The sequence below is a fragment of the Ptychodera flava genome, unplaced genomic scaffold (assembly GCF_041260155.1).
Source record: "Ptychodera flava strain L36383 unplaced genomic scaffold, AS_Pfla_20210202 Scaffold_40__1_contigs__length_1388640_pilon, whole genome shotgun sequence".
NCBI lineage: Eukaryota > Metazoa > Hemichordata > Enteropneusta > Ptychoderidae > Ptychodera > Ptychodera flava.
In genome coordinates, this window is record NW_027248362.1 from 303,102 (window position 1) to 327,830 (window position 24,729).

The 24,729-nt window shown below is 38.0% G+C and overlaps 1 protein-coding gene across 3 annotated transcripts in view; it reads right to left on the bottom strand.

Moving 5' to 3' along the window:
• Positions 1–1,151: 1,151 nt before the first annotated feature.
• LOC139127981 (translocon-associated protein subunit delta-like) overlaps positions 1,152–24,729 on the bottom strand; it is a 122,958-nt gene continuing 99,380 nt past the window's right edge. For 2 of the 3 annotated variants that reach the window (XM_070693836.1, XM_070693837.1), the window contains one exon: positions 1,152–1,336. In XM_070693836.1, coding sequence (XP_070549937.1) covers positions 1,232–1,336 — 105 coding nt within the window. In that variant the 3' untranslated portion in view covers positions 1,152–1,231. Of the gene's footprint in view, positions 1,337–2,259; positions 2,938–3,485; positions 3,558–24,729 lie in introns of those variants that run through there. The other variant, XM_070693838.1, reaches the window with a different exon arrangement.

Genomic DNA, 24,729 nt, shown 5'->3' on the forward strand with positions numbered 1-24,729 from the left:
TTTTCATTTACTGAATGCTTGACTTGCAACCTCTGATCACTTGACCTTCACCGCTATTAGAACACACATGACCTAATTGCCTTCTGTGTTGATTTCATCAGGGGATCAACTCAGTTGGTCAACAGCTATATACTGTAAGCCTTGAAAGCTTTTGCACCATACCTTTTTTGTTCTTGTGGTGCAAAGATTGACAATAGAGAAAACGAAACATTAAAGTCTTAGATATATAGTGTACATTATACAAAATGTTGTAATATAGTATTTTATACCAACTAAATCTTCCCTCTGCTTTCAAATTACCAGAAGTCGTTTAGGACAACACATAAATATTAACTCTTGATATCATGTTTGAATAGCAGGCTGAGTGACCAGAACTAAAAAGAAGTATTAACAAAATAAAATCCACATGGTCACCCATTTTTTAGAAAGAAGCTGTGCCGAGAAACCAGCTCATCAATTTTTCATTCTTTTACACATTCTTTTACAGCTGTATTGAAATGCTACTTTTTTGAGTGAATGTCATGCTTTCCTAATGTCAATGGTTATTTGATGTCAATAAAATATTGTATAGCCATGGATCTATAAAATAACTTGCCAGACTATAGAGGGCGCTGTTGCATCAACTTCAATGCACTACACAAACTGTACAAAATTTATGTTGTACCCATGAACTTATTGAATGCCTGGCACACACATATACCCTGACAACAGCGTCCTACTTTTTCACTTTGTTACATGATATGAACAGTCAATCATTCATGTTTTCACCATCATTCGATTTCCAACATCAGTATCGCAATTTGGTTTGTTCCTAAAGTCTTAGGCTTCCATTTTCACTTCCATGTCTCCATTTTCAGTTCAGGCTATTCCTAACATAATACCTTGGAAATTTTTAGATCAGAAACTCCAGGGATTATTCAAACATTTTTGGTGTTTCAAGCTATATTGAGCATATTTGTGATGACTGTGATTAAACCGATCACCCTGCAAATGTCAGCAAAATATATATAACAGATGTACTTTCCAAATTGTCAAAGATATCGAAGTCTAAAACAGGAAAAGTTATCATTTCAAGTCATGTTTGGTGTATCCATGAGCAATGTCCATTGTTTTACAATGTCTCTATTAAAGAACACAATATGGGCAAGAAGTACTTTGATATCTTCATCTGTTTTATTTCATATAAAATGACTCACAGGTTGGTAGAAAATAACATTTTTTGCAGGTAATATTATGCTTGGATTTTACTTTTGGCACTGTATGCAAGATACCAAACTAAAAATCCTGTCATTGTTGCCAATACTTCTGTTGATACATATGGACCAGATGACACACCCTGTAATAGAAAATAGAAACTGATTTAGTACAACACTCAGATTTATTGTTTAATAAGTCTCACAAACAAGAATACAAACTACAATCATACCAATGATAACAATTATCATCATTATTATAACATTATTACAAGTACTATAACCTTCATAGATGTACTGCAAAAGAATAAAAGTCACACAGCAGCTGTAATACAATTCTACAGTGATACTCATTCATTTTCTCTATTAACCCTTTTACTGCAAAGCCATCTTGCCCGCCATCCTGCCAAGTCAGTAGAAAACTGCCCCATAATAGGTGCCTGCAAAAGATTGGCTCTCCTGCACGTTATCCTGCCAGGCATTTTGGCAACAAGTCATCGTTGATGACACAGTCCCCACTTGTTAATAGGTACTTTGATTACAGGTCCTCAGAGAGGAGAGAGTCCTCTTTATTAGGTCTGTGATAAAAATACTTTTGAATAAATTCGCTTGATACATGTCTGAGTTGTAGTTCAGGACATGAAAAATAAATGTAGTTCAGGACATGAAAAATAAATGGCCACATGGTACCAACTTTGATTAAAATCGGTTAAGATATGCCTGAGTTATGGCTCTGTACATGAAAATATCGTAACACCAGATATGAACTGTAAATGCTCACGTGTGTTCATATACATTGCATATGTGTGTTAATTTAAACTTCTGATATTTGTATGTAACTTTTTGTAGATGTAATAATCAACATCATGGACATATTCATGATAGATGACTTGGAAACGACATTGTTTATAAATATAACTTAGATGGGAAAAAAATTTAACTGTCTTTGACTGCTGTCATTGTCAGCATTCATAAGCATATATTAAGTGGAATATATTGTTACAGGGGTTCATGCTATACACGGCATATTGACATTATAATAAAGTGATGTAACACCGAAAACACATTCTTTTGGGAAACAATGTTTATTTTTAAGAATGCAAGTAATCACATTAAAAAATGGGTATGTTTGATATTGCTTTCAAGAAAATAGCTGGAATGCGAGTGATTGAGAAAGACCTATGCAAAAGTAATTTGGACTTTGTGTGTGTGAGTTACTCTGGTGCTAAGTTTCATATGACATCACTGCTTGAATCTCTCAAAAATGTGCGTATATAGTTACATTATGGAATACAGAAAATAAAATTGTTATTGTATATCCATATGGATTGTATGGTAAAACAAATAATAGTGTATGTTTATTGTTATATAATAATCTGTTCTAAGCGTAAATGAGATCATTGCAGGAATGTCTGAGAAATTTCTGTTAACAGTTATGTTATAAAATACAGGAAACAAATTTTTTGTATGGCCATATGTACCATGTGGTGGAACATATCGATATGTATACAAGCATGCATATGCATGCGTAAATGTTTAACTGCCTTACGACTCATAATAAAAAACGTTACATATCAAGTAAAGTACAAGTAATTTAAATGAAACAACAAAGTATTAATTATAATGTTCATAAGTGAAGAAGAAGTAAAATAGTGAGAAAATCCGCTGGTTGAAGCCTTTTTATTGTTCTTTGCTGTCAGTTGATTCCTCATGACATACAGCATCTTCAGTGTCCGTTGCTGGCCTGTAGGAATTAAATTTGAAATTAATGATGGATTCATGATAAATATATATGTTATGTGACAATTGTCAAAGTAAGACATCCATCGCATCCTGTTAAACAATTGTACTAGTTAGAAAACACTTGAAACAACCAATTTGAAGTTTTACAACATTCCATAATTTTTTACAGAAATAGCATCAAAGCGCACAGAGAAAACTAGAACAGGCATGTATACTATTCCCTAGAAAAGCTTTGACTTGTTGTTCTTATGTCTATCAGACCTGACATCAACAATGTATTTTGGTACTGAACAAAATATTAATGCATACAACCTGCTAGATATTCTGGGAAAAATTGGGAAAAGTGAAAACAAAATGGCAAGCCAGTGGGAAATTGCATCTTATCACAAAACAAATCAACAAGCATATATAAGCCATGAAAGAACAGACACACACTATTGAATCTATAACTCCCTGCAGACAAAGCATTTCTTAAACAGAAATACAAACAGAATAATAAAAAGCCTTATGGACTAACTAGCTAAGAATGAAAAAATAGTATGAACTCACACAAAGAATCTGCGCGTTAAATTGGACTGTCCTTATAAATAACCAAATGACGTAATTACCAACAGACTAGTCCTGCAAATGAAAACAAACATTACATCATTACTAACTGAGATGACCATTGTCATAATTTTGTTGCTGCTATGAACTTTCATATCATTTACATGAACAATCTAATCTTATACAGCTTGTATACATTTTCATACAACTTACGTGTACTACAATAATTTCAAATACCACTAGCAATTTGAGACTTTTTGACAGCTGTGTAATGTGTCATTTTTAATGAAGTGTTGGGGTAACACATGGATGTAATCTGATTGTAAAATAAGTTTATGTTTTAGGACCGATTTCACCAATATCAGTGCACTCATACTAGGGTACTTTTGTCATTAATGGTAAACCTAAAAGCACATGCTAAAATTTTGAAACACCAAAAAAGACTGTACAAACAAACAATAATAGTCGCGATTCATCATTGCTACCTATGTACTCAGTGTGTCCATGTCTTCAAGTTTACAATATCTAGTATAGCGAGAAAAACCTTAATTGAAAAACCCTACCCAAAATCCCTAACCCTAATTAAACGACGGCTTTCCATGGAACTACGAACTGGTACACGACGAAATTAGCTTTGAGTGACGTGACGACACTAATCCATCAAGCATATGAAACTCGTCGATTGTCACAAAAATCTTTACAATGAACTTTTTTTACGAAATAGTATGTTGGTGGTCGTACAATGTAGTCAGAGGTCCTCTTGTTGGTTCTGATGTTACATACGCTTAACCCTTTCACCCCAAGTTCCCTGTATACAGGTCCAACTTTACCATAGAAAACAATGGATTTGGGACAAACCATGGTGGTGAAAGGGTTAACTTAAGTTAGCTGCCCAACGAACGTCCCAGAGGCATACACCGCAATCGACCTGACGCTTGTGTGGGCACAGCGCTGTGTCTGTGCACAAATGCTCTACAAATTTCCTTGCCCCTGACTATCTTGTGTGTGAAATTCCGCGTAAACCATTCCACACTAATACTAAATAGTCTATATCTGTAAACTTATGTTCTTAACAAACAAGCGACCATGCAAGTCCATTAAAAATCAAACATGATCGTTCAGAAGTAGCTCTCGACCGCGAGTCGCAGTCGCCTTCAATCTCAAGCGTTTTGGTGCATACCGTTGTATTTACTTAATTACTTATGGCAAACCGTCCTAATCAAATTGTAGCATCAAACACAGCTCTGTGCATCAAATTACGAGATAAAATCAAAACATCACAACAGGAACCGTCCTTTGATTTACTTACCCACACGACCGACGGGGTCCAGACACTTCGCACCAAAACCACTTCGCCCCACACAACTTCGTCCCAAAACCATTTCGCACCAAAACCACCTCGTCCCAAGTACTACCTCGTCCAACGCCACTTCGCCCCAAGTACCACCTCGTACTAAAACCACTTCACTAAAGTATAGTTCCGTCAACTTGTCGCTAAAACATTGATGCCACGATGTATCATAACGTTGTTTTTACCTGCAACTTGGCTACCACGAACCATTTATTCTTCCATGAAAGCATACAGTAGAAACACGCAAACTACTAAATGGTACATTTCAAATTCAGGTGCCGTGCGCGTTATTGTACGATGCGATGTCATTTTCTAGAAATGTGTACAATTTCAAGATTTCAGTCCTGGGGATGATAGAAAGGTGATTAAAACTTCACAGGCAGTGGTTGGTTATTTTCAGCTTTTAACGGTTAGCGATAAATTGAGGAGTGAAGTGGCATTGTTTTAGGGGCGCAATGGTTTTGGGCAACGTGATTTTTGGGGCGAAGAGGTTTTGGTACGAGGTTGTTTTGGTGCGAAGTGGTTTTGGTGCGAAGTGTCTGGGAACCCGACCGACAGACAGTCTCAGTCTAGCAAACATCATCCAGAGTTCGTACTGCAGGGCACAGTCCTGTGTGCAGGGTAAGCGAGCGCAGAAAGTTGGCTGGATAAGCGAAGAACTGTGAGTTTCCACTTTAAATGTCGAACAACTTCTTATGGCCAGGTATGAGCCAACACTACGGAGTATTTACCAATGGTGCACTCAATTTACACAACTATAGGGCGGCGGATCGACGCAAAACGAACGTCGCCATGAGCTCATTGTACAGCCTGAGTTGCTTTGGTAGAGCGCCCTCAACAGCAGATGTAGTAATGACATTTTATTTACTGACAACATAAGCCCACATCAAATTAATATCAGTTATTCCAATTAAGCAATCATGTATCCATTGCGTACATTGATTAAACAGTTATTGCCATTACACTGTTGGATGCCTAAACATTTTCGCTTCACTCAGATCACTGGTTTTGAAGTTATTGTAAGTTTTATTAAATTATTAATTATGGAAATGATACTTAATTATGCACGCCACACCCGCCAAAAACTAATCAGTTCTTCCCATTTGCAAACTGAATCTCTATACCAGATTTGATTCTGATCTGATGAGCCGTTTTTGAGATATTGAGTACACAGACAGACAGACAGACACACAAACACACACAGACAGACAGACATCGCTGCGACATATGCCCACCTGTGTCAACACGTGAGCAAAAAATGGCCGCGGCCATATTGGATTGTATCACAAAACAAATTGATGTGCATAGCTATGACATTGATCAATGTCCTTGTACCAACTTTGAATAAAATCTGTTGAAACATGCCTGAGTAATGGCTCTGTACATGAAAAAATCATAATAAAATGGCCGCCTGGCGGCCATATTGGATCTTATCACAAAACAAATTAACATGCATATGTATGACATAGGTCAATGTCCTTGTACCAACTTTGAATAAAATCGGTTGAGATATGCCTGAGTTATGGCTCTGTACATGAAAAAATTGTAACAAAATGGCCGCACGGCGGCCATATTGGATCGTATCACCAGAAAAATTGAAGTGCATATCTATGACATTGGTCAATGTCCTTGTATCAACTTTGAATAAAATCAGTTGAAACATGCCTGAGTTATTGCTCTGTACATGAAAAAATCATAATAAAATGGCCGTCTGGCAGCCATATTGGATAGTATCATGAAACAAATCAACGTGCATCTGTATGACATATGAAGTAATCCTTGTACCAAGTTTGAATGAAATCGCTCCAGGCATCTCTGAGATATCTGCGTGAACGAACGGACGGACGCATGCACGCACGCACGCACGCACGGACATGACCAAACCTATAAGTCCCCACGGACATCGGACTAATAAATTCGCTTGATAAATGTCTGAGTTGTAGTTCAGGACATAAAAAAAATAGTAATAAAATGGCCACATGGCAGCCTTATTGGATCGTATCACAAAAGAAATTAAAGTGCATGTGTATGACATTCGTCAATCTCCTATTACCAACTTTGAATAAATTCGCTTGATACATGTCTGAGTTATGGTTCTGGACATGAAAAACGTAATAAAATGGCCACACGGTGGCCATATTGGATCGTATCACAAAATAAATCAATGTACATGTGTATGACATAGGTCAATGTCCTTGTACCAAGTTTGAATAAAATCGGTTGAGATATGCCTGAGTTATGGCTCTGTATATGAAAAAATTGTAACAAAATGGCCGCTGTGCAGCCATATTGGATCGTATCACAAAACAAATTGATGTGCATAGCTATGACATTAGTCAATGTCCTTGTACCAACTTTCAATAAAATCAGTTGAACCATGCCTGGGTAATGGCTCTGTACATGAAAAAATCGTAATAAAATGGCCACCTAGCGGCCATATTGGATTGTATCACACAACAAATCAACATGCATCTGTATGACATATGAAATAATCCTTGTACCAAGTTTGAATGAAATCGCTCCAGGCATCTCTGAGATATCTGCGTGAACGGACGGACGCACAGACACACTGACCCACGCACAGACGCACGGACATGACCAAACCTATAAGTCCCCCCGGATGGTGTCCGTGGGGACTAAAAATATCTGCACAAAGTTTCATCAAATTTGGCACAGTTCTACCAGAAACAGCGCTCTAATCTCGAATTATGCAAATTAGAACTAATTATGCATGCCACAACAATATAAATAGACCTGCATATGTATGCCATAGTGTAGTATCCTTGACCTTGTACCAAGTTTAAAAAGAATTGGCACAGGAATATCTCAGATATCTGCATTCATGATCCCCTATGCATGGACACAGCATTAATATTAATTTCATCCTGGAACACCTGTGGATCATACCTTGGGACCCTGCGGGTGGATATCAAATACAGGAAAGAAAACGGCCGTCACACAGCCATATATGATAGAATCATTACAAAAATCTACGTGCATATATATGTGATAGGGATTAATATAGATACGAACTTTCAATGCAATCGCGCCTGGCATCCTGAGAAATTTACGTGAACGAACGCACAGTCGTCAAATATAGGAAACAAAATGGCCGCCACGCAGCCATTTTAGACCGGATCAAAACAAAAATCAATGTGCATATGTATAACATATAGAGTAATCTATGTACCAAGTTTGAATGGAATCGCTCCTTAGCATCACTGAGAAAGTTGCGTGAACATATGCACCGACATCAAATACAGGAAACAAAATGGCTGCCAGACGGCCATATTGGATCGGATCGTAAAACAAATCGACGTGCATATGTATGGCATAGGTGATAATCCTTGTACCACGTTTGAATGAAATCACTCCAGGCATCTCTGAGATATCTGCGTGAATGGATGGACGGACAGACGCACGCACGCACGGACATGACCAAACCTATAAGTCCCCCTGGACGGTGTCCGTGGGGACTAAGAACCGCCCATTTTAAGGGTAGTTTTAGCCTTACTTATACCTGTTAGACTTCAATAATTTCCACATGCCCGTAGTCAGGGGAAGGTGCTCAAGGGTTACTGCAGAAAAAACGAGGTCACCGGCTTTGTTTGCCCCAGGGGTTGCGTCATTTTATTGCCGTTTCATGCTTACTTTTTCAGAAGTAAGCTCCTTCAGTATTGTGCACGTCCGCTCAGCACAAACATCACCTCGCTGGTCGGTTAGTCAGACACCGAGGGGGGTCTTGCTAGGGGTGCGGCAGCACCGGCAAACCTGTCCTGTTTCCCAAGGGTAGGGTCAATTGAATACATACCTTCAACAACTTGGCAGTGTAGCACAAAAACTATGTTTTTGCCGTTGTAATAACGACATGACTGAGCCATTGAAGCACAGCTTCCACGTAGTTTAGCCAGCTCTCTTTTGAGTTAGCTTAGGAGTGTTACCGTTCATTACCGACTTAATCAAGCAGTCCTCAGTTAAGTACGGGTTTGTACCGTCATGGCTTGGTTTTTATAAACTTACGTCATGCTACGTTTAACAGTATAACAAATAGATTTTTTATTACTTACAAAATCTATAACAATGCTAATTCCTGCCACAATACACTTACTGGACAGATATACAACAAATCAATCAATAACAAGGTCTGTAGAAAGGTAACAGAACAAACTCACTGAACACCGCACTGGGCAAGAACAATATAAATAGTGCGACACATGTCGCACTACAACTGATGTATAACTCCGCCTGACTACAGGCTGCAGCTAACGAGTGATAACCAGTCACTACACCAAAACTGTCAGTCTCACTTTTGCGAGGCACGAATACAGTGCAATATGCTTCCATTGTTCTAGCCATCGACATCTCCCATGTCTAGCAGCCATTGTACAACTAGCTGGTTTGCATAACAAAAGCAATCCCTGCTCAGTACAGGCGGTATCCCTGTACCATTAACCTCATGTCCCTTCTGGAATTCTCTGTACGCTAAAGCTTATGTAGCAACCAAGTCCTCGGCAACAGGTTACGTTTGCTTGTAAACCAGAGCCAATACTGCGAACGATGGAATAAATAAAAATAGTGTCAATGACACTGTGCTCCCATTTTACAGAAATACTGAGTACTAGTACACACATGACATTGCATTCTTACAGGTTGATTACTAAGAAAATACATTGTAAGTCCAAATCAATCTTATACCCCAGCAATATGAAATGCTCCAGACTCATAATGACTTTTACATATCTGACAGAAAACAACGCTAGGACCAAGACTACCATGTTTTAAAACGATGCAACAAATACTTTCGGAGAAAATGATTTTTGACAAAAAATGGGAAAAATTGCCCCAAAAATACAAATATGAAAATTTCACCACAATTTGTGGATCATATATACAAGTTTTCAAGGCAACGGGATGAGCACTTTCAGAAAAGAAGATTTTTTGACCAAAAACGGGAAAACCGCCCAAAAAATACAACTTTCAAAATTTCACCACAATTTGAAGAAATGTGACAAAAGTCACTATAAACAGCCTGCATACCAAGGTTCAACCAAATCTGGCCAGTGGTTACAGAGTTTTAGCAATTTGCAGGGTTTTTCCTTTATTTCCCTTCATTTGCATATTTTTGACTTTGACATGTCCGTTTGAACAAATCCACATCTCCATCCCTGGGCGCACCTGTCCACCAAATACTAAGATGATGAGAGCTGCGGTTTAGGAGTTTTTAATGTGGATGGACATACATACCATACATGCATGCATGCATACATACATTCATACATACATACATACATACATGCATACATACATACATACATACATACAGACAGATAGACATGCCTACATACATACATTTATTTTTACAGCTTTTAACCTCCAACACCCGACCAACCTATCAATATCAGCTTGTTCAATTTGATCCAACTGCTTATAATAATATTAACAAGAGTTAATTACATTCTAATTATGTCATAAAAAACAGCATATCTGTAAGGTTATAAAGAATCTTCAGCTGGTTATCTTTATCAGTATTTTCATCCTATTAACCAAGCACATTATAACTCTCAAATTCACATTGCAAGGAAGTTCTGTTTAATAAGTTGAGCCTGTACGTACTCAGAGAAAGCACACCAAAGAGACAAATGTTTGCAACTTAAGAAGTTCAAGGTCATCAAAAGCATTATAAGGAATCATGTAACTCTTTCATTGCACTGTTTACACAGATTGCATAATTGCTATAAATAGAACATGAGGAATCTTATAGCCCAGCTTTACCATAAAAATCCTATAACTTTGACCACTTATTATTTGACCATTCGATTTTTTCCTCAACAAGTCATTATTGATGACACAGTCCCCACTTGTTAATGGGTACTTTGATTACAAGTCCTAAGAGAGGATAGATACTTTGATTACAAGTCCTAAGAGAGGATAGAGTCCTCTTCATTAATTAGGTCTGTAATAAAAATACTTTGATACAGATGGGGCTCAATGGCCAAGAATGAGTTCCATGGTGATGAAAACATAAAACCAATGTAGGCCACTATCCTAAAGGTCATTAAATGAGTCAACTAGGAATTAATCGACGGGATGTTGCAAAACATTTTTGCATACTATCCTAACACTAACAGATTATCACCGGTACCATATTTCATAAAGTGTGATGCAGTATTTCCAACACTATGAGATCAACATCTGTATCAAGTTTCATCAAATTTGACATTGTATTAGTGGATAAATTAATTAAAATGACACTGACAAATGTCTTTTTCACTGTTAAAGCAATGTGAGCTTTAACAGTACATCTGTACATTTGTACATCTGTACAAAGTTTCATAACATTTGATGCAGTATTTCTTGCATATCAGCCTTATTACGAAACTTCAATAATTGACATGATACTGCTACATGACGTGAAACAAACTGACGTGCATATGTATGAAATGAGTCAATGTCCTTGTACCAACTTTGAATGATACTGGCGGATATATGTCTGATACGGATAGTTTTCAATCGGATTCGAACCCACAACATACGGCATCAGTCGCCTAGCTGAGAGGCCTGAGACAGAACCAGTCGGCTAAATCTCCACTCCCAAAAAAGAGTGGTTCAATAGCCGGCTAAGTTGTTACATTTTTCTGACTGAGACCTTTCAACACGTTGTAGAGTTCGTGAAGCACTCACGCACGCATGCTCACTATCATACATCGCACATACACACTTTATCGAAGCGAAGAAACGAATTTCATCGCTTTAACTGGGCGAACGATAACCTCGGGGACAATTCTGTCCACCAGCAGTGTTACCGACCAAGGATAGAAAATACGGATAGTTTTCAATCGGATTCGAACCCACAACATACGGCATCAGTCGCCTAGCTGAGAGGCCTGAGACACGGATAGTTTTCCATCGGATTCGAACCCACAACATACGGCATCAGTCGCCTAGCTGAGAGGCCTGAGACAGAACCAGTCGGCTAAATCTCCACTCCCAAAAAAGAGTGGTTCAATAGCCGGCTAAGTTGTTACATTTTTCTGACTGAGACCTTTCAACACGTTGTAGAGTTCGTGAAGCACTCACGCACGCATGCTCACTATCATACATCGCACATACACACTTTATCGAAGCGAAGAAACGAATTTCATCGCTTTAACTGGGCGAACGATAACCTCGGGGACAATTCTGTCCACCAGCAGTGTTACCGACCAAAGATAGAAAATACGGATAGTTTTCAATCGGATTCGAACCCACAACATACGGCATCAGTCGCCTAGCTGAGAGGCCTGAGACAGAACCAGTCGGCTAAATCTCCACTCCCAAAAAAGAGTGGTTCAATAGCCGGCTATGAGTTATGGTTCCGGACATGAAAAAATTGTAACAAAATCGCCGCCAGGCAGCCATATTTGATCTTACTGTTTAAAAATTAACACATATATGTATGACATAAGTCAATGTCCATGTACCAACTTTGAATAAATCAGTTGAGACTTGCCAGAGTTATGGCTCTTGATATGAAAAACCATAACAAAATTGCCATCATGTGGCCATACTGGACCATATCGTAAAACAAATCAACGTACATATGTATAACATAAATCAATGTACTTGTACCAACTTTGAATAAATTTGCTTGATACATGTCTGAGTTATGGTTCCAGACATAAACGTAATAAAATGGCCACACAGCGGCCATATTGGATCATATCACAAAACAAATCAATGTGCATGTGTATGACATAGGTCAATGTCCTTGTTACCACTTTGAATAAAATCGGTTGAAACATGTCTGAGTTATGGCTCTATACATGAAAAAATCATAACAAAATGGCCGCACGGCAGCCATATTGGATTATATCACAAAACAAATTGACGTGCATATGTATAACATTGCTCAATGTCCTTGTACCAACTTTGAATACAACCGGTTGAAACATGTCCGAGTTATGGCTCTGTACATGAAAAAATCGTAATAAAATGGCCGCCTGGTGGCCATATTGGATCATATAACAAAAACAAATCGACGTGCATATGTATGACATATGAAGTAATCCTTGTACCAAGTTTGAATGAAATTGCTTCAGGCATCTCTGAGATATCTGCGTGAACGGACGGACGCACGCACGCACACCCGCACACATACACAGACATGACCAAACCTATAAGTCCCCCGGACGGTGCCTGTGGGGACTAAAAAGTAATTTTATTTTATCCTTATCAAGTTGACCACAACTGGAAATCGGAACTTTCTCTATCTCTCTTTCTTTGGCCAACCTATCACGACAAACTATTATGACCAATTTCTTTTAGATAACATACAGAGAACAATACATGACGGTACAGAATATGTCAAAGTTGGGATTCAGGAAAGTTGCCTTTACATGTTTTAATCATCCAAGATGGTAAGCATTTCACTATGAACTGTCAAAAAAGTTGAACTTTCTAATAATTCTACACTAAAATTATTTTGACTTTGTTGATTTCCTAATTAATTCAATTATTTAAAATCATATTAATTATTTTTTTCTGGGTGCATTGATAGGATTTATACAGTACAAGAGTTACATACCATGTAAGTCAAATTCAGTTAAATATCAATTACCGTCTAACATTGCATCATTCCTATAAATAACACCTCAGCCTGGAACAGCACAATCATAATCTGCTCATTCACACAGGCAATACTTGACTTTGAATAAATGACCTACTACATTTCATCTGTGTACCAAATTTGAAGGCATGGCAAAACGTACCACAAATTTGCAAATTTTGCCTTTAGTTCACCGAGTCATCTTCAGGTCACTCCTAGGAACCTGCACACCTAATTAGAAAGTAATGGCATACACAGTTTCAAAGAAGATTTTTTTAACCAAAAATGGCAAAAATTGGCCAAAAATACAAATATGCAAATTTTTCCATAATTTTGATGAATCTTATTTTGGGTCATCACAAGAAACCTGCACACCAAATTTTAAAGCGATCTGACCATTGGTTTAAGAGAAAAATATTTTTTACTAAAATGGCAAAAAAAGAAAAAAAATTCATTAAACATAGGGCCAAAGTCCCTGAAGCTACCATAGACATGGATACAAAATTAAGTATTTCCTGACTGTATGAAATTATCTCACTGAGGTCATCCTAGGGACCTGTAAACCAAATATTAAAGCTGTCTGACCAGCGGTTTTGAAAAAACAAGTGACCCAACAGTTGACGGAGCTCTGCTGTGTTATGTAGAGAATAACATTTTGAGACACATGTATTGATGAAGAAGGAGGATATTTTTGATAGCTCATTTCAGGATGGCCTGACCAAAAATGGCAAAAATTAGCTGCAAAAATACAAAATTGATGATTTCATCATAATTTCTACAGATTACATTAAGATAAAGCCTCGGAACCTGTATACCAAATATCAAAGCTATCAGATGAGTAACTTTTGAGAAACAAATATTTTGACCAAAAATGGCAAAAATTGACCCAAAAATACAAAAATTGAAGATTTCATCAAACTTCATTATATCACACTAAGACAACCTCTAGGAACCTGTATACCAAATATCAAAGGCATCAGACAAGTAGTTTTTGAGAAACACATTTTTTTAACAAAAATGGCAAAAAATTGCACCCAAAATACAAAATTGCAGATTTCGTCATATATTCAATATATCATATTTAGTTCATCTGTAGAAACCTTTATACCAAATATCAAAGCTGTCAGATGAGCGGTTTTGATGAAATAAAGTTTTGACCAAAAATGACAAAAAAATTCCTTAAAAATACACATTTGCATATTTCATCACACTTTGAACAAATCTAAGTTGGGTTATCCCTAGGAAACTGTATACCAAATAACAAAGCTGTCTGACCAGCGTTTATGAAGAAGAAGATTTTTTACCAAAACGCCTTTTTTGGTGCTAATTTGCATATTTTCAACAATATCAAAAAATTAAAAAATATAAGCTCTTTTTGGTATTCATATATAAAACCACATATGAGCTAAAAAACAGTTTCACAAAATCATATTTTTCATCTTCACAACAAATATCAAATCAGTAAGTACTGCGATTCTCAAGATATTTGAGTGGACGGACGCCTCACAAACGGACATACATACATACATACATACATACATACATACATACATACATACATACATACATACATACAGACTGACGCCGGACGGATACCCATCCCAATAGCTTCTATAAACTATAGTCTATAGTAGCTAAAAATAGAAAGCATCAAATATTGACATCAAATCTATGTTTAAATGAGTTGCTCCTAAGGTACCTAAACCACATGTGACAATGATCAGATGAGTAGTTTCTGAGTTATTGATTTTTGACAATTTTTGCCGTTTTTTCTACCTCATTTGCATATCTATGAGACTAAAAGTTCATTTTAACAACGGCACATCTACACCATATATAGCATCACTACACCAAAAATCAGCTTAATATGTGCAGCAGTTTGTGAGTTTTTGCGTTGGACGGACAGACATCCATACATGCATACATACATACATACAGACAGACATTTTCTCAACCATATAACCTCCCAATTGCCATATATGTATGGCAAATGGGAGCTAAAATCCAAAGCCACGTCCGCTGAGTGGCACGGCCAAGGTGGTGAAGGATGTTGCCTGGCTTGAACTTGCAGAGCTGAAGCCCAGCTTAATACGTCCGACACCAGTTTATAATGGTATTGCCAAGTCATTCAAATCCATTCCATCGGAGGAACAAGTCGAGCCGTCCAGTCAAAAATACATTCTCATTTTCAGTCACTCACAACTGAATAAGTGACTTTCGTCTCGCACCATTGGCACCATCTGCCAAGTTGTTTGCAAGCAGTAGCCTAGATTAGCATTGCCGAGTTGGTCAAGCTCAGCAGAAATCTGTAAAGTGCCCTGGAGCCAAGTACGTCCAACTCCAGAAAACATCACCATGAATTCCTGCCAAGTCCGCTAAAAAGCGGTAAAAAAACCCAGCCCCCGTCAGGTGTGGGGGACTGGCAGACAGGTTTCTGCACCTTTCCCTGTCTATCAACTCCCTGCGAACCCATTTCGAGGAGAAAAGGGGTTCCTTGTCAGAAAACCTGTGTTCGGATGACTCCTAAACGCACAGGGGATAGCACAACGTAGTGCCATCGACTTGGTAAGAAACAGGGTACCGAAAAACGGCCCGATTTCCACCGAATTGGAAGGAAAACAGTAATCCGTGCTTAGATTCTGGCTACACCGAATTTCGAGCGGATTTTCACCGAATTGGCAGGAAAAGGGTTAAACAAGTCATCGTTGATGACACAGTCCCCACTTGTTAATGGGTACTTTAATTACAAATCCTCGAAGAGGATAGGATCCTCTTCATTAAAAGGTCTGTGATTAAAAATACTGTGATATAGATGGGTCGTAATGGCCGAGAATGAGTTCCATGGTGGTGAAAACGTAAAACCAATGTAGGTCTCCATCCTAATTACAAAAGGTCTTTAAATGAGTCAATTACAGTCAAACCTGTCTTAGCGGCAACCTGGATAGAGCGGCCACCCGTCTATAACGGCCACTCCATTGCAGTCCTGAAGTAGTTTCAATGTACTTGTACCTGGATAGAGTGGCCACCTGTCTAACGCGGCCAGCGGCCACCCTTTTTGTGTTTTTGGTCAGTTGACACTGTGTATTACAGCCAGAAATATCTTGACCGCCCACCCAAAATGCCTTGTCGTACTCAAATTTTGAGTCATTGCAGGGAGTTTACATTGAATAGTCCATTGTATATATGCGTGTCCGACTCGACTCTCGCTTTGTGTTCAGGACGAGGTGCTAACACGGTTCCTTTTGTAGAGGGACTATGGTGCTAAGTACCTAAAGATGAAATAACAAAAGAGGTGTGGGAAATCTGCCCCAGCATTACCTTACGACGTTCCCTTAAAATGCCCCCACTGACTAAAAAGTATACCGACACAATAGTTTTCACCAGTTTAGGTAAAAGAAATGCCGAAATAAATCATTCAAGTTTAATCATTCTTCGATCGCAGAGTACCACCATCATGTTTTGATCAACAACGCCGGAACTCTGATTGATACCTGTGATCGAAACAGACAACCACCACTTCTACAAAAGACATGTACTTAGCATATTTCTAGAACCTTACAAAGCAAAATCTAAACTATATTTTCGCAAGAACACTCGGCGCGATCTAACTTTCTACAGGTCGGCCAGAAATATCTTGACTGCTCATCCACGGCAGTCATTGATGTTTATCGAAATGCTATCGGCAATCACGCTCACCATTGGCCGAAACAGCGGTACAGCGCCCTCTTCAACATTTCTATTCAAACTGTAAACAATGAATATGGCGGCCGGACACAAATGGCCTGGAGTGCCGTGCTCTCCAAAGCATACTGCGAAGGATATTACAGAAATAAAAGTATTTTCAGTCATGTTTTGAAAAGATCAAACTTGCTTTTTGAAAGCAAGAAGCGACTACCGCATTGTTTCTTTCTTAGCGAAACAGTGAACGCAGAAATCAGGTGCGAACAGCTGCAACTGGGTGTTCAATCATGCCATGTTTCACACATTGCAGTTACGCGATTGATGGTAAGCTTTGTCGGCCTGAGACTTGAGCAGACACGAGTCGGTCGGTTACTCTCAAAAGTTTTTTGGAGGTGATTGACATTTGTGATAATTTCCAATGCAATATTTATGTATGATCAGTCGAATATTTATATACCACAGTGTTTCCCCTGGGTTCCAAAATCGTGTAGCAAATTTGGCTAGAAGCCCTAAAAAATTATTCGCCAAACCAGATATTCAATTAGCCAAGCAGATACCACTGATCACAAATGACGTCATTTCTTTCTCATTAATATGTAAAAATAAATATTTGTCTGCATTTTCCGTAAGAATGACAGAAATAAACCCTGTTAGTGCTACTATGGATACTAACAAGTCATCGTTGATGACACAGTCCCCGCTTGTACATTTTGTTATAATCTTTGGTGTCTAGGTAGCTGTGGTCTAGGTAGCTGTGGAATGACATTGATGCAACGGGTGCATCAGGCCTGTGACTTGCATAATAAAGTAATCAGAGGAACATTCAATAAATTACTCATCTCTGCCAGTAATGACCACTGAAGGAACTTTTGATTACATCACACATAACGATGCCCTCACTGCCTCTAGTGTCATGACGGCACATACTATAAACATGGTTTGGTGGAATTTTCGAAATGGTATGGGATAGAGTATGTTGTTGTAATCAGCCATTTTGGATCATATAATGAAACAAATTAATGTGCACAAGAATGCAGCCATTGTATTTTATCTTCGTATCACGTTTGAACAAAATCAGTCCATCGAGGGACAGTGACCTATGTTTATGTTTCAAAGACATAAAAAAATCACACCAAAATTGAAATCAAATGGCTGTCTATTGACCATATGGATCATAGCACAAAATTAGTAGACATGCATATGTATGCCATAGTACTTTATCGTTGTACCAAGTCTCAACAACATTGGTTAAGGAATATTTGCATATGACTAAACCTCAAAGACATGAAAAAATCCAAAAATGACCATCTGGCAGTGATATTGGAAAAAAAATGACAATCTGGCAGACATATTGGAACATGTCACAAAGTAAATTGGCATGTATATGTATGCCATAGTGCTTGATCTTTGTGCCAAGTTTGGACAAAATAGGTGTAATGACCTTTGAATTACGCTTCAAAGTCATGCAAAATTCCAACAAAATGGCAGGTCTGCAGCCATATTGGATCCTATCGCAAGGTTAATTGACACATGCATATGTATGCCATAGTGCTTTGCCTTTGTGCCAAGTTTGAACAAAATCGGTTCAAGGATGTTTGAGTTATAGTTCAAAGAAATGAAAAAAATCGCAAAAAAATGACCAACTGTCGGCCATATTGGATCATATCACGAAATAAATTAATGTTCATATGAAGGGCATAATGTTTTGCTTTTGTGCCAAATTTGAACAGAATCAGTTCAAGGATGTCTGAGTTATGGTCCAAAGACATGAAAAATCACAACAAAATGGCCGCCTCACGCCCATATTAGATCATATCGCAATATAATTCGACATGCATATGTAGGCCATAGTGTTATGCCTTTGTGCCAAGTTTGAACAGAATCGGTTCAAGGATGTTTGAGTTATGGTTCAAAGACACAAAAAATCGCAAACAAAATGGCCGCCTCACGCCCATATTGGATCGTATCGCAATATAATTCAAAATGCATATGTAGGCCATAGTGTTATGCCTTTGTGCCAAGTTTAAACAGAATCTGTTCAAGGATGTCTGAGTTATGGTCCAAAGACATGAAAAATCGCAACAAAATGGCCACCTTGCGCCCATATTGGATCGTATCGCAAAATAATTTGACATGGATATGAAAGCCATAGTGTTATGCCTTTGTGCGAAGTTTGAACAGAATCTGCTCAAGGATGTCTGAGTTATGGTCCAAAGACATGAAAAATCGCAACAAAATGGCCGCCTCGCGCCCATATTGGATCGTATCACAAAATAAATTGACGTGCATCTGTAGGTCATAGTGCTATGCCTTTGTGCCAAGTTTGAACAAAATTGGTTCAGTAGTGTCTGAGAAACTGTTGATGACGGACGGACGGACGGACGGACGCACAGACGGGACCCAATCTATAAGTCCCCGCCGGACTTCGTCCGCGGGGACTAAAAAGTAATACCAATTTATGGTCCAGATTACAAGGTGCCAACATCAGCCACGCATACAACATAAAATTTGTCCGAATTTGAGCGACACTTGTCCAAAGTTAGGCGTATGTGCAACTATATTCAGTAACAAACCTGAAATCGCTATCGTGCGATACTGTACATATCCCTACAGACAACGGCACGAAACCTGGTTCAGCATACTAGTTTCAAACGAATCAGATATCCATTCTCGTAGCAGTTCGAAAGTAAAATACTCTCAGACTTGAGAAATACGTGAATTTTTTTAAACTTCCAATACATTTGCTTTACGCTTGAAGTTTCAAGCGAAGCTCGGACAGCGCACAGCGTATCAATGGCGCTTGGGTCAGGGGTCATCATCAAAGACGTCAGTGTGTATTCACAGCCAGCTTGAATCATGCCATGAATCGCGGAAATCACGGATCATAAATCCAAATGTTCACGTCTATTATGTTAACAGAACCGTAAAATATCAAATATATACCCTTTTGATATGGAGAAACATCTTTTTGTTTCACTGACGATCAAGTTAAATGCTCAAATATTGCGACAAGACTTTGCGTATTTATTTGCACGATGTGAACGCGGAACTGGGCCGACTCGGCGGACGAGCGAAGGCTTCTCTGAAAGTCTGTATACGATATCACGTCACAATACACCACGGTCCATGATACACTGAAAATTGCCGCGAATTTATATTTAAGGAAGCCAATTCACACAAGTTTCTAACGCCAGTAAAGGTATTTTCTTGTTGGCAGCAATACACCGCGAACATTTTCGCTATTCAGGAGTGCCTTACTCGCTCTACGTTCTAAAACATAGGGCCAAAGTCCCTGAAGCTACTATAGACATGGATACAAAATTAAGTATTTCCTGACTGTATGAAATTATCTCACTAAGGTCATCCTAGGGACATGTAAACCAAATATTAAAGCTGTCTGACCAGCGGTTTTGAAAGAACAAGCAACTCAACAGTTGACAGAGCTCTGCTGTGTTATGTAGAGAATAACCTTTGTGACACATGTTTTGATGAAGAAGGTGGATATCTTTGATTAACATTGTAAGTGAGTTCTGTTGAATAAGTTGAGACTGTAATACTCAGAGAAAGCACACTGAAGAGACAAAGGTTTGAAACTTAAGAAGTTCAAGGTCATCAAAAGCATTATAAGGAATCATGTAACTTTCATTGCACTGTTTACACAGATTGCATAATTGCAATAAATAGCACATGAGGAATCTTACAGGCTAGCTTTACCATAAAAACCCTATCACTTTGACCACTCTTTTAATTGACCACTCTATTTTTTTCCTCAAAAAGTAATTCTATTTTATCCTTACCAAGTCAACCATAAATGGAAATTAGAACTTTCTCTATCTCTATCCCTATCTCTATCTCTATTGACTATTTTGAGCAATTTCTTTTAGATAACATACAGGGCACAATAAATGACGGTTCAGAATATGTCAAAGTTGGGATTCAGGAAAGTTGCCTTTACATGTTTTAATCCTCCAAGATGGTAAGCATTTCACTATGAACTGTCAAAAAAAGTTGAACTTTCTGATAATTCTACACTAAAATTATTTTGGCTTTGATGATTTCCTAATTAATTCAATTATTTAAAATCTTATTAATTATTTTTTTCTGGGTGAATTGATAGGGTTTATACAGTACAAGAATTACATACAATGTAAGTCAAATTTTGACCAAAAATGACAAAAAAATTTCTTAAAAATACACATTTGCATATTTCATCACAATTTGAACAAATCTAAGTTGGGTTACCCCTAGGGACCTGTATACCAAATAGCAAAGCTGTCTGACCAGCGGTTATGAAGAAGAAGATTTTTTACCAAAAACACCTTTTTTGGCATTAATTTGCCTATTTTCAACAATATCAAAAAATTAAAAAAAAGTAGTTTCTCAAAATCACATTTTTAATCTACACAACATATATCAAATCAGTAAGTACTGCGGTTGTCAAGATATTTGAGTGGATGGATGCCTCACAAACGGACATACATACATACATACATACATACATACATACATACAGACTGACGACGGACGCCGGACGGATACCCATCCCAATAGCTTCTATAGACTATAGTCTATAGTAGCTAAAAATGCCATGTGTATGCTTTTGACCATGCATGCCGCTACCTTCCTTTCCAAATTCACGGTCGACTTTCCTACATTGATCATAATTTTTCTTTCCATTTCATAGCTTTAATTGCGCTTAGAATGTGTGTTGTAGGGGTGGTTCCCCCCATATTGGTGGAGCAGCCAAAGTCAAAAAGGAAAGTTTGCCGTTTTTGCTAAGTTTCACCATCTCTTCGATCCTTCAATTCAGGGTTGACGATGACATGGCTGTCACTGCACGGAGTTATCTGTAGGCACACATTGCGCGTAGTCAAACCCAAAACTTCGCAACATTTTAGTCAACTAGTCATGATATACATGCGGTACTATTGATTTGTGAGTTATTTCGTTACAATTTTATTCATACCCTATGCGTTACAAATAGGATCTCCTGACGCATAAGGTCAGGGATGCACAGAGATAAAGCTTTACGTCTCAAGTTGAATGCAGGACATGTGCGTGCGGACAGACAAAGTGATGACGTCATAGTGCAATTTTCGATTCGCAAGTTTGGCTAACTTTTGCCAAAATCTTCTCGCCAAACGCTACTTTTTTCTCGCATTTGCGATTTGGCGAGCGGGCAGCGGAAACACTGTACCAACAGATCGATTCTAGCTACCGTTGAGCTACCATCGCTATGAAAATGACCTAAAGCAGACTGAAGCAGACTGAACTCATTCTCAGTGACTTTGTGAGGAAAAACTGACAAATGAAATTTTTGTAGCATTGTGGTTATCAGCATTAATTTTTCACTTTTTTCTTTTAAACACACTATGAGGACATTTGTCAATCTACAGTACATTGTGATTTTTTTAACACTGCATCAATATTTTTGGCCATTTTCTTATTTTGCATAACTGTAAAATTACTTTTTTTTGCGTATGATATTAACAAAAATGTTACACAACAATACATTTCCTTTTTTTTACTGTATATCTAACATAAAACGTTTGTCTGAAATGCCTGTTAGAGCATTTTATTTTGTAAATCTGTCCCCTGCTAAACATCTTGATAACAAGTCCACAAGCCAAATACATTTATACATTTACTGATTATGAATAAATTATCTGACCTGTCCGTAAAGGCCACTTTAGCAAAGTCCCTTGACTGGCCACTATATACAGGTTTGACTGTACCCCCGGAAGTAACTAATTGACAGGATGTTGCCAAACATTTTTGCATCTTATCCTAACACTGACATGTTATCACCGGTACCATATTTCATAAAGTTTGATGCAGTGCTTGTGGACATTCACCCTACGTAACAAACATAGGGCCAATGTCCCTAAAGCTACTATAGACATGGATACAAAATTAAGTATTTCCTGTCTGTATGAAATTATCTCACTAAGGTCATCCTAGGGACCTGTTAACCAAATATTAAAGCTGTCTGACCAGCGGTTTTGAAAAAACAAATGACCCAACAGTCGACAGAGCTCAGCTGTGTTATGTAGAGAATAACTTTTTGTGACACATGTATTGATGAAGAAGGTGGATATCTTTGATAGCTCATTTCAGGATGGCCTGACCAAACATGGCAAAATTAGCTGCAAAAATACAAAATTGATGATTTCATCATAATTTCAATACATTACATTCTGATAAAGCCTAGGAACCTGTATTCCAAATATCAAAGCTATCAGATGAGTAACTTTTGAGAAACAAATATTTTGACCAAAAACGGCAAAAATTGACCAAAATATACAAAAATTGAAGATTTCATAAAATTTAATATATCACACTATGATAACCCCTAGGAACCTGTATACCAAATATCAAAGGCATCAGACAAGGAGATTTTGAGAAACACATTTTTCGACCAAAAACGGCACAAATTGCACCAAAAATACAAAATTGCAGATTTCATCATATATTCAATATATCATATTTGGTTCGTCTGTAGGAACCTGTATACCAAATACCAAAGCTGTCAGACGAGCAAGTTTTGATGAAATAAAGTTTTGACTAAAAATGACAAAAAATTCCTTAAAGCCCCAGTATTTGTAACTTTTAACCTCTTTTTACGTTTTAAATTACATGTAATTCTCTTACATTCATCATGAAATGCTGTTCAGTGAAGAAATAAGCCAAATTTGTGCTCCTGTAGTGACATACAAACACTAAATATTGCCCGACCGAGTTGGATTGCCGTGCGGGTTTGTTGACAACTTGTAGGCTGTGCACGTGACCGAGAACGCCGATACTGATGACATCATCGAGCTTGCATCCGATACACTTAGCTCACTTCTGTCAGCAAATAACTATAAAAATTCAGTAACTTGAAGTAATAAATTTCAGCCGATTGTTAGTCCCCACGGACACCGTCCGGGGGGACTTATAGGTTTGGTCATGTCCGTGCGTGCGTGCATGCGTGCGTGCGTCCGTCTGTGCGTCCGTCCATCCGTCCGTTCACGCAGATATCTCAGATACGCCTGGAGCGATTTCATTCAAACTTTGTACATAGATTACTTCATATGTCATACATATGCACGTCGATTTTTTTTTGATACGATCCAATATGGCCGCCAGGCGGCCATTTTGTTATGATTTTTTCATGTACAGAGCCATAACTCCGGCATATCTCAACCGATTTTATTCAAAGTTGGTACAAGGACATCGACCTATGTAATATATATGCACATTGATTTGTTTTGTGAAACGATCCAATATGGTCGCTGTGTGGCCATTTTGTTACGTTTTTTTCATGTACAGAACCATAACTCAGACATGTTTCAAGCAAATTTATTCAAAGTTGGTACAGGGAGATTAACTTATGTCATACATATGCATGTCAATTTGTTTTGTGATACGATCCAATATGGCTGCCGTGTGGCCATTTTGTTATGATTTTTTCATGTACAGAGCCATAACTCGGGCATATCTCAACTGATTTTATTCAAAGTTGGTACAAGGACATTAACCTATGTCATACATATGTAAGTCAATTTGTTTCATGATATTATTCAATATGGCTGCATGGCAGCCATTTTGTTACAATTTTTTCATGTCCTTTGCCAAAACTAGGGCACGTC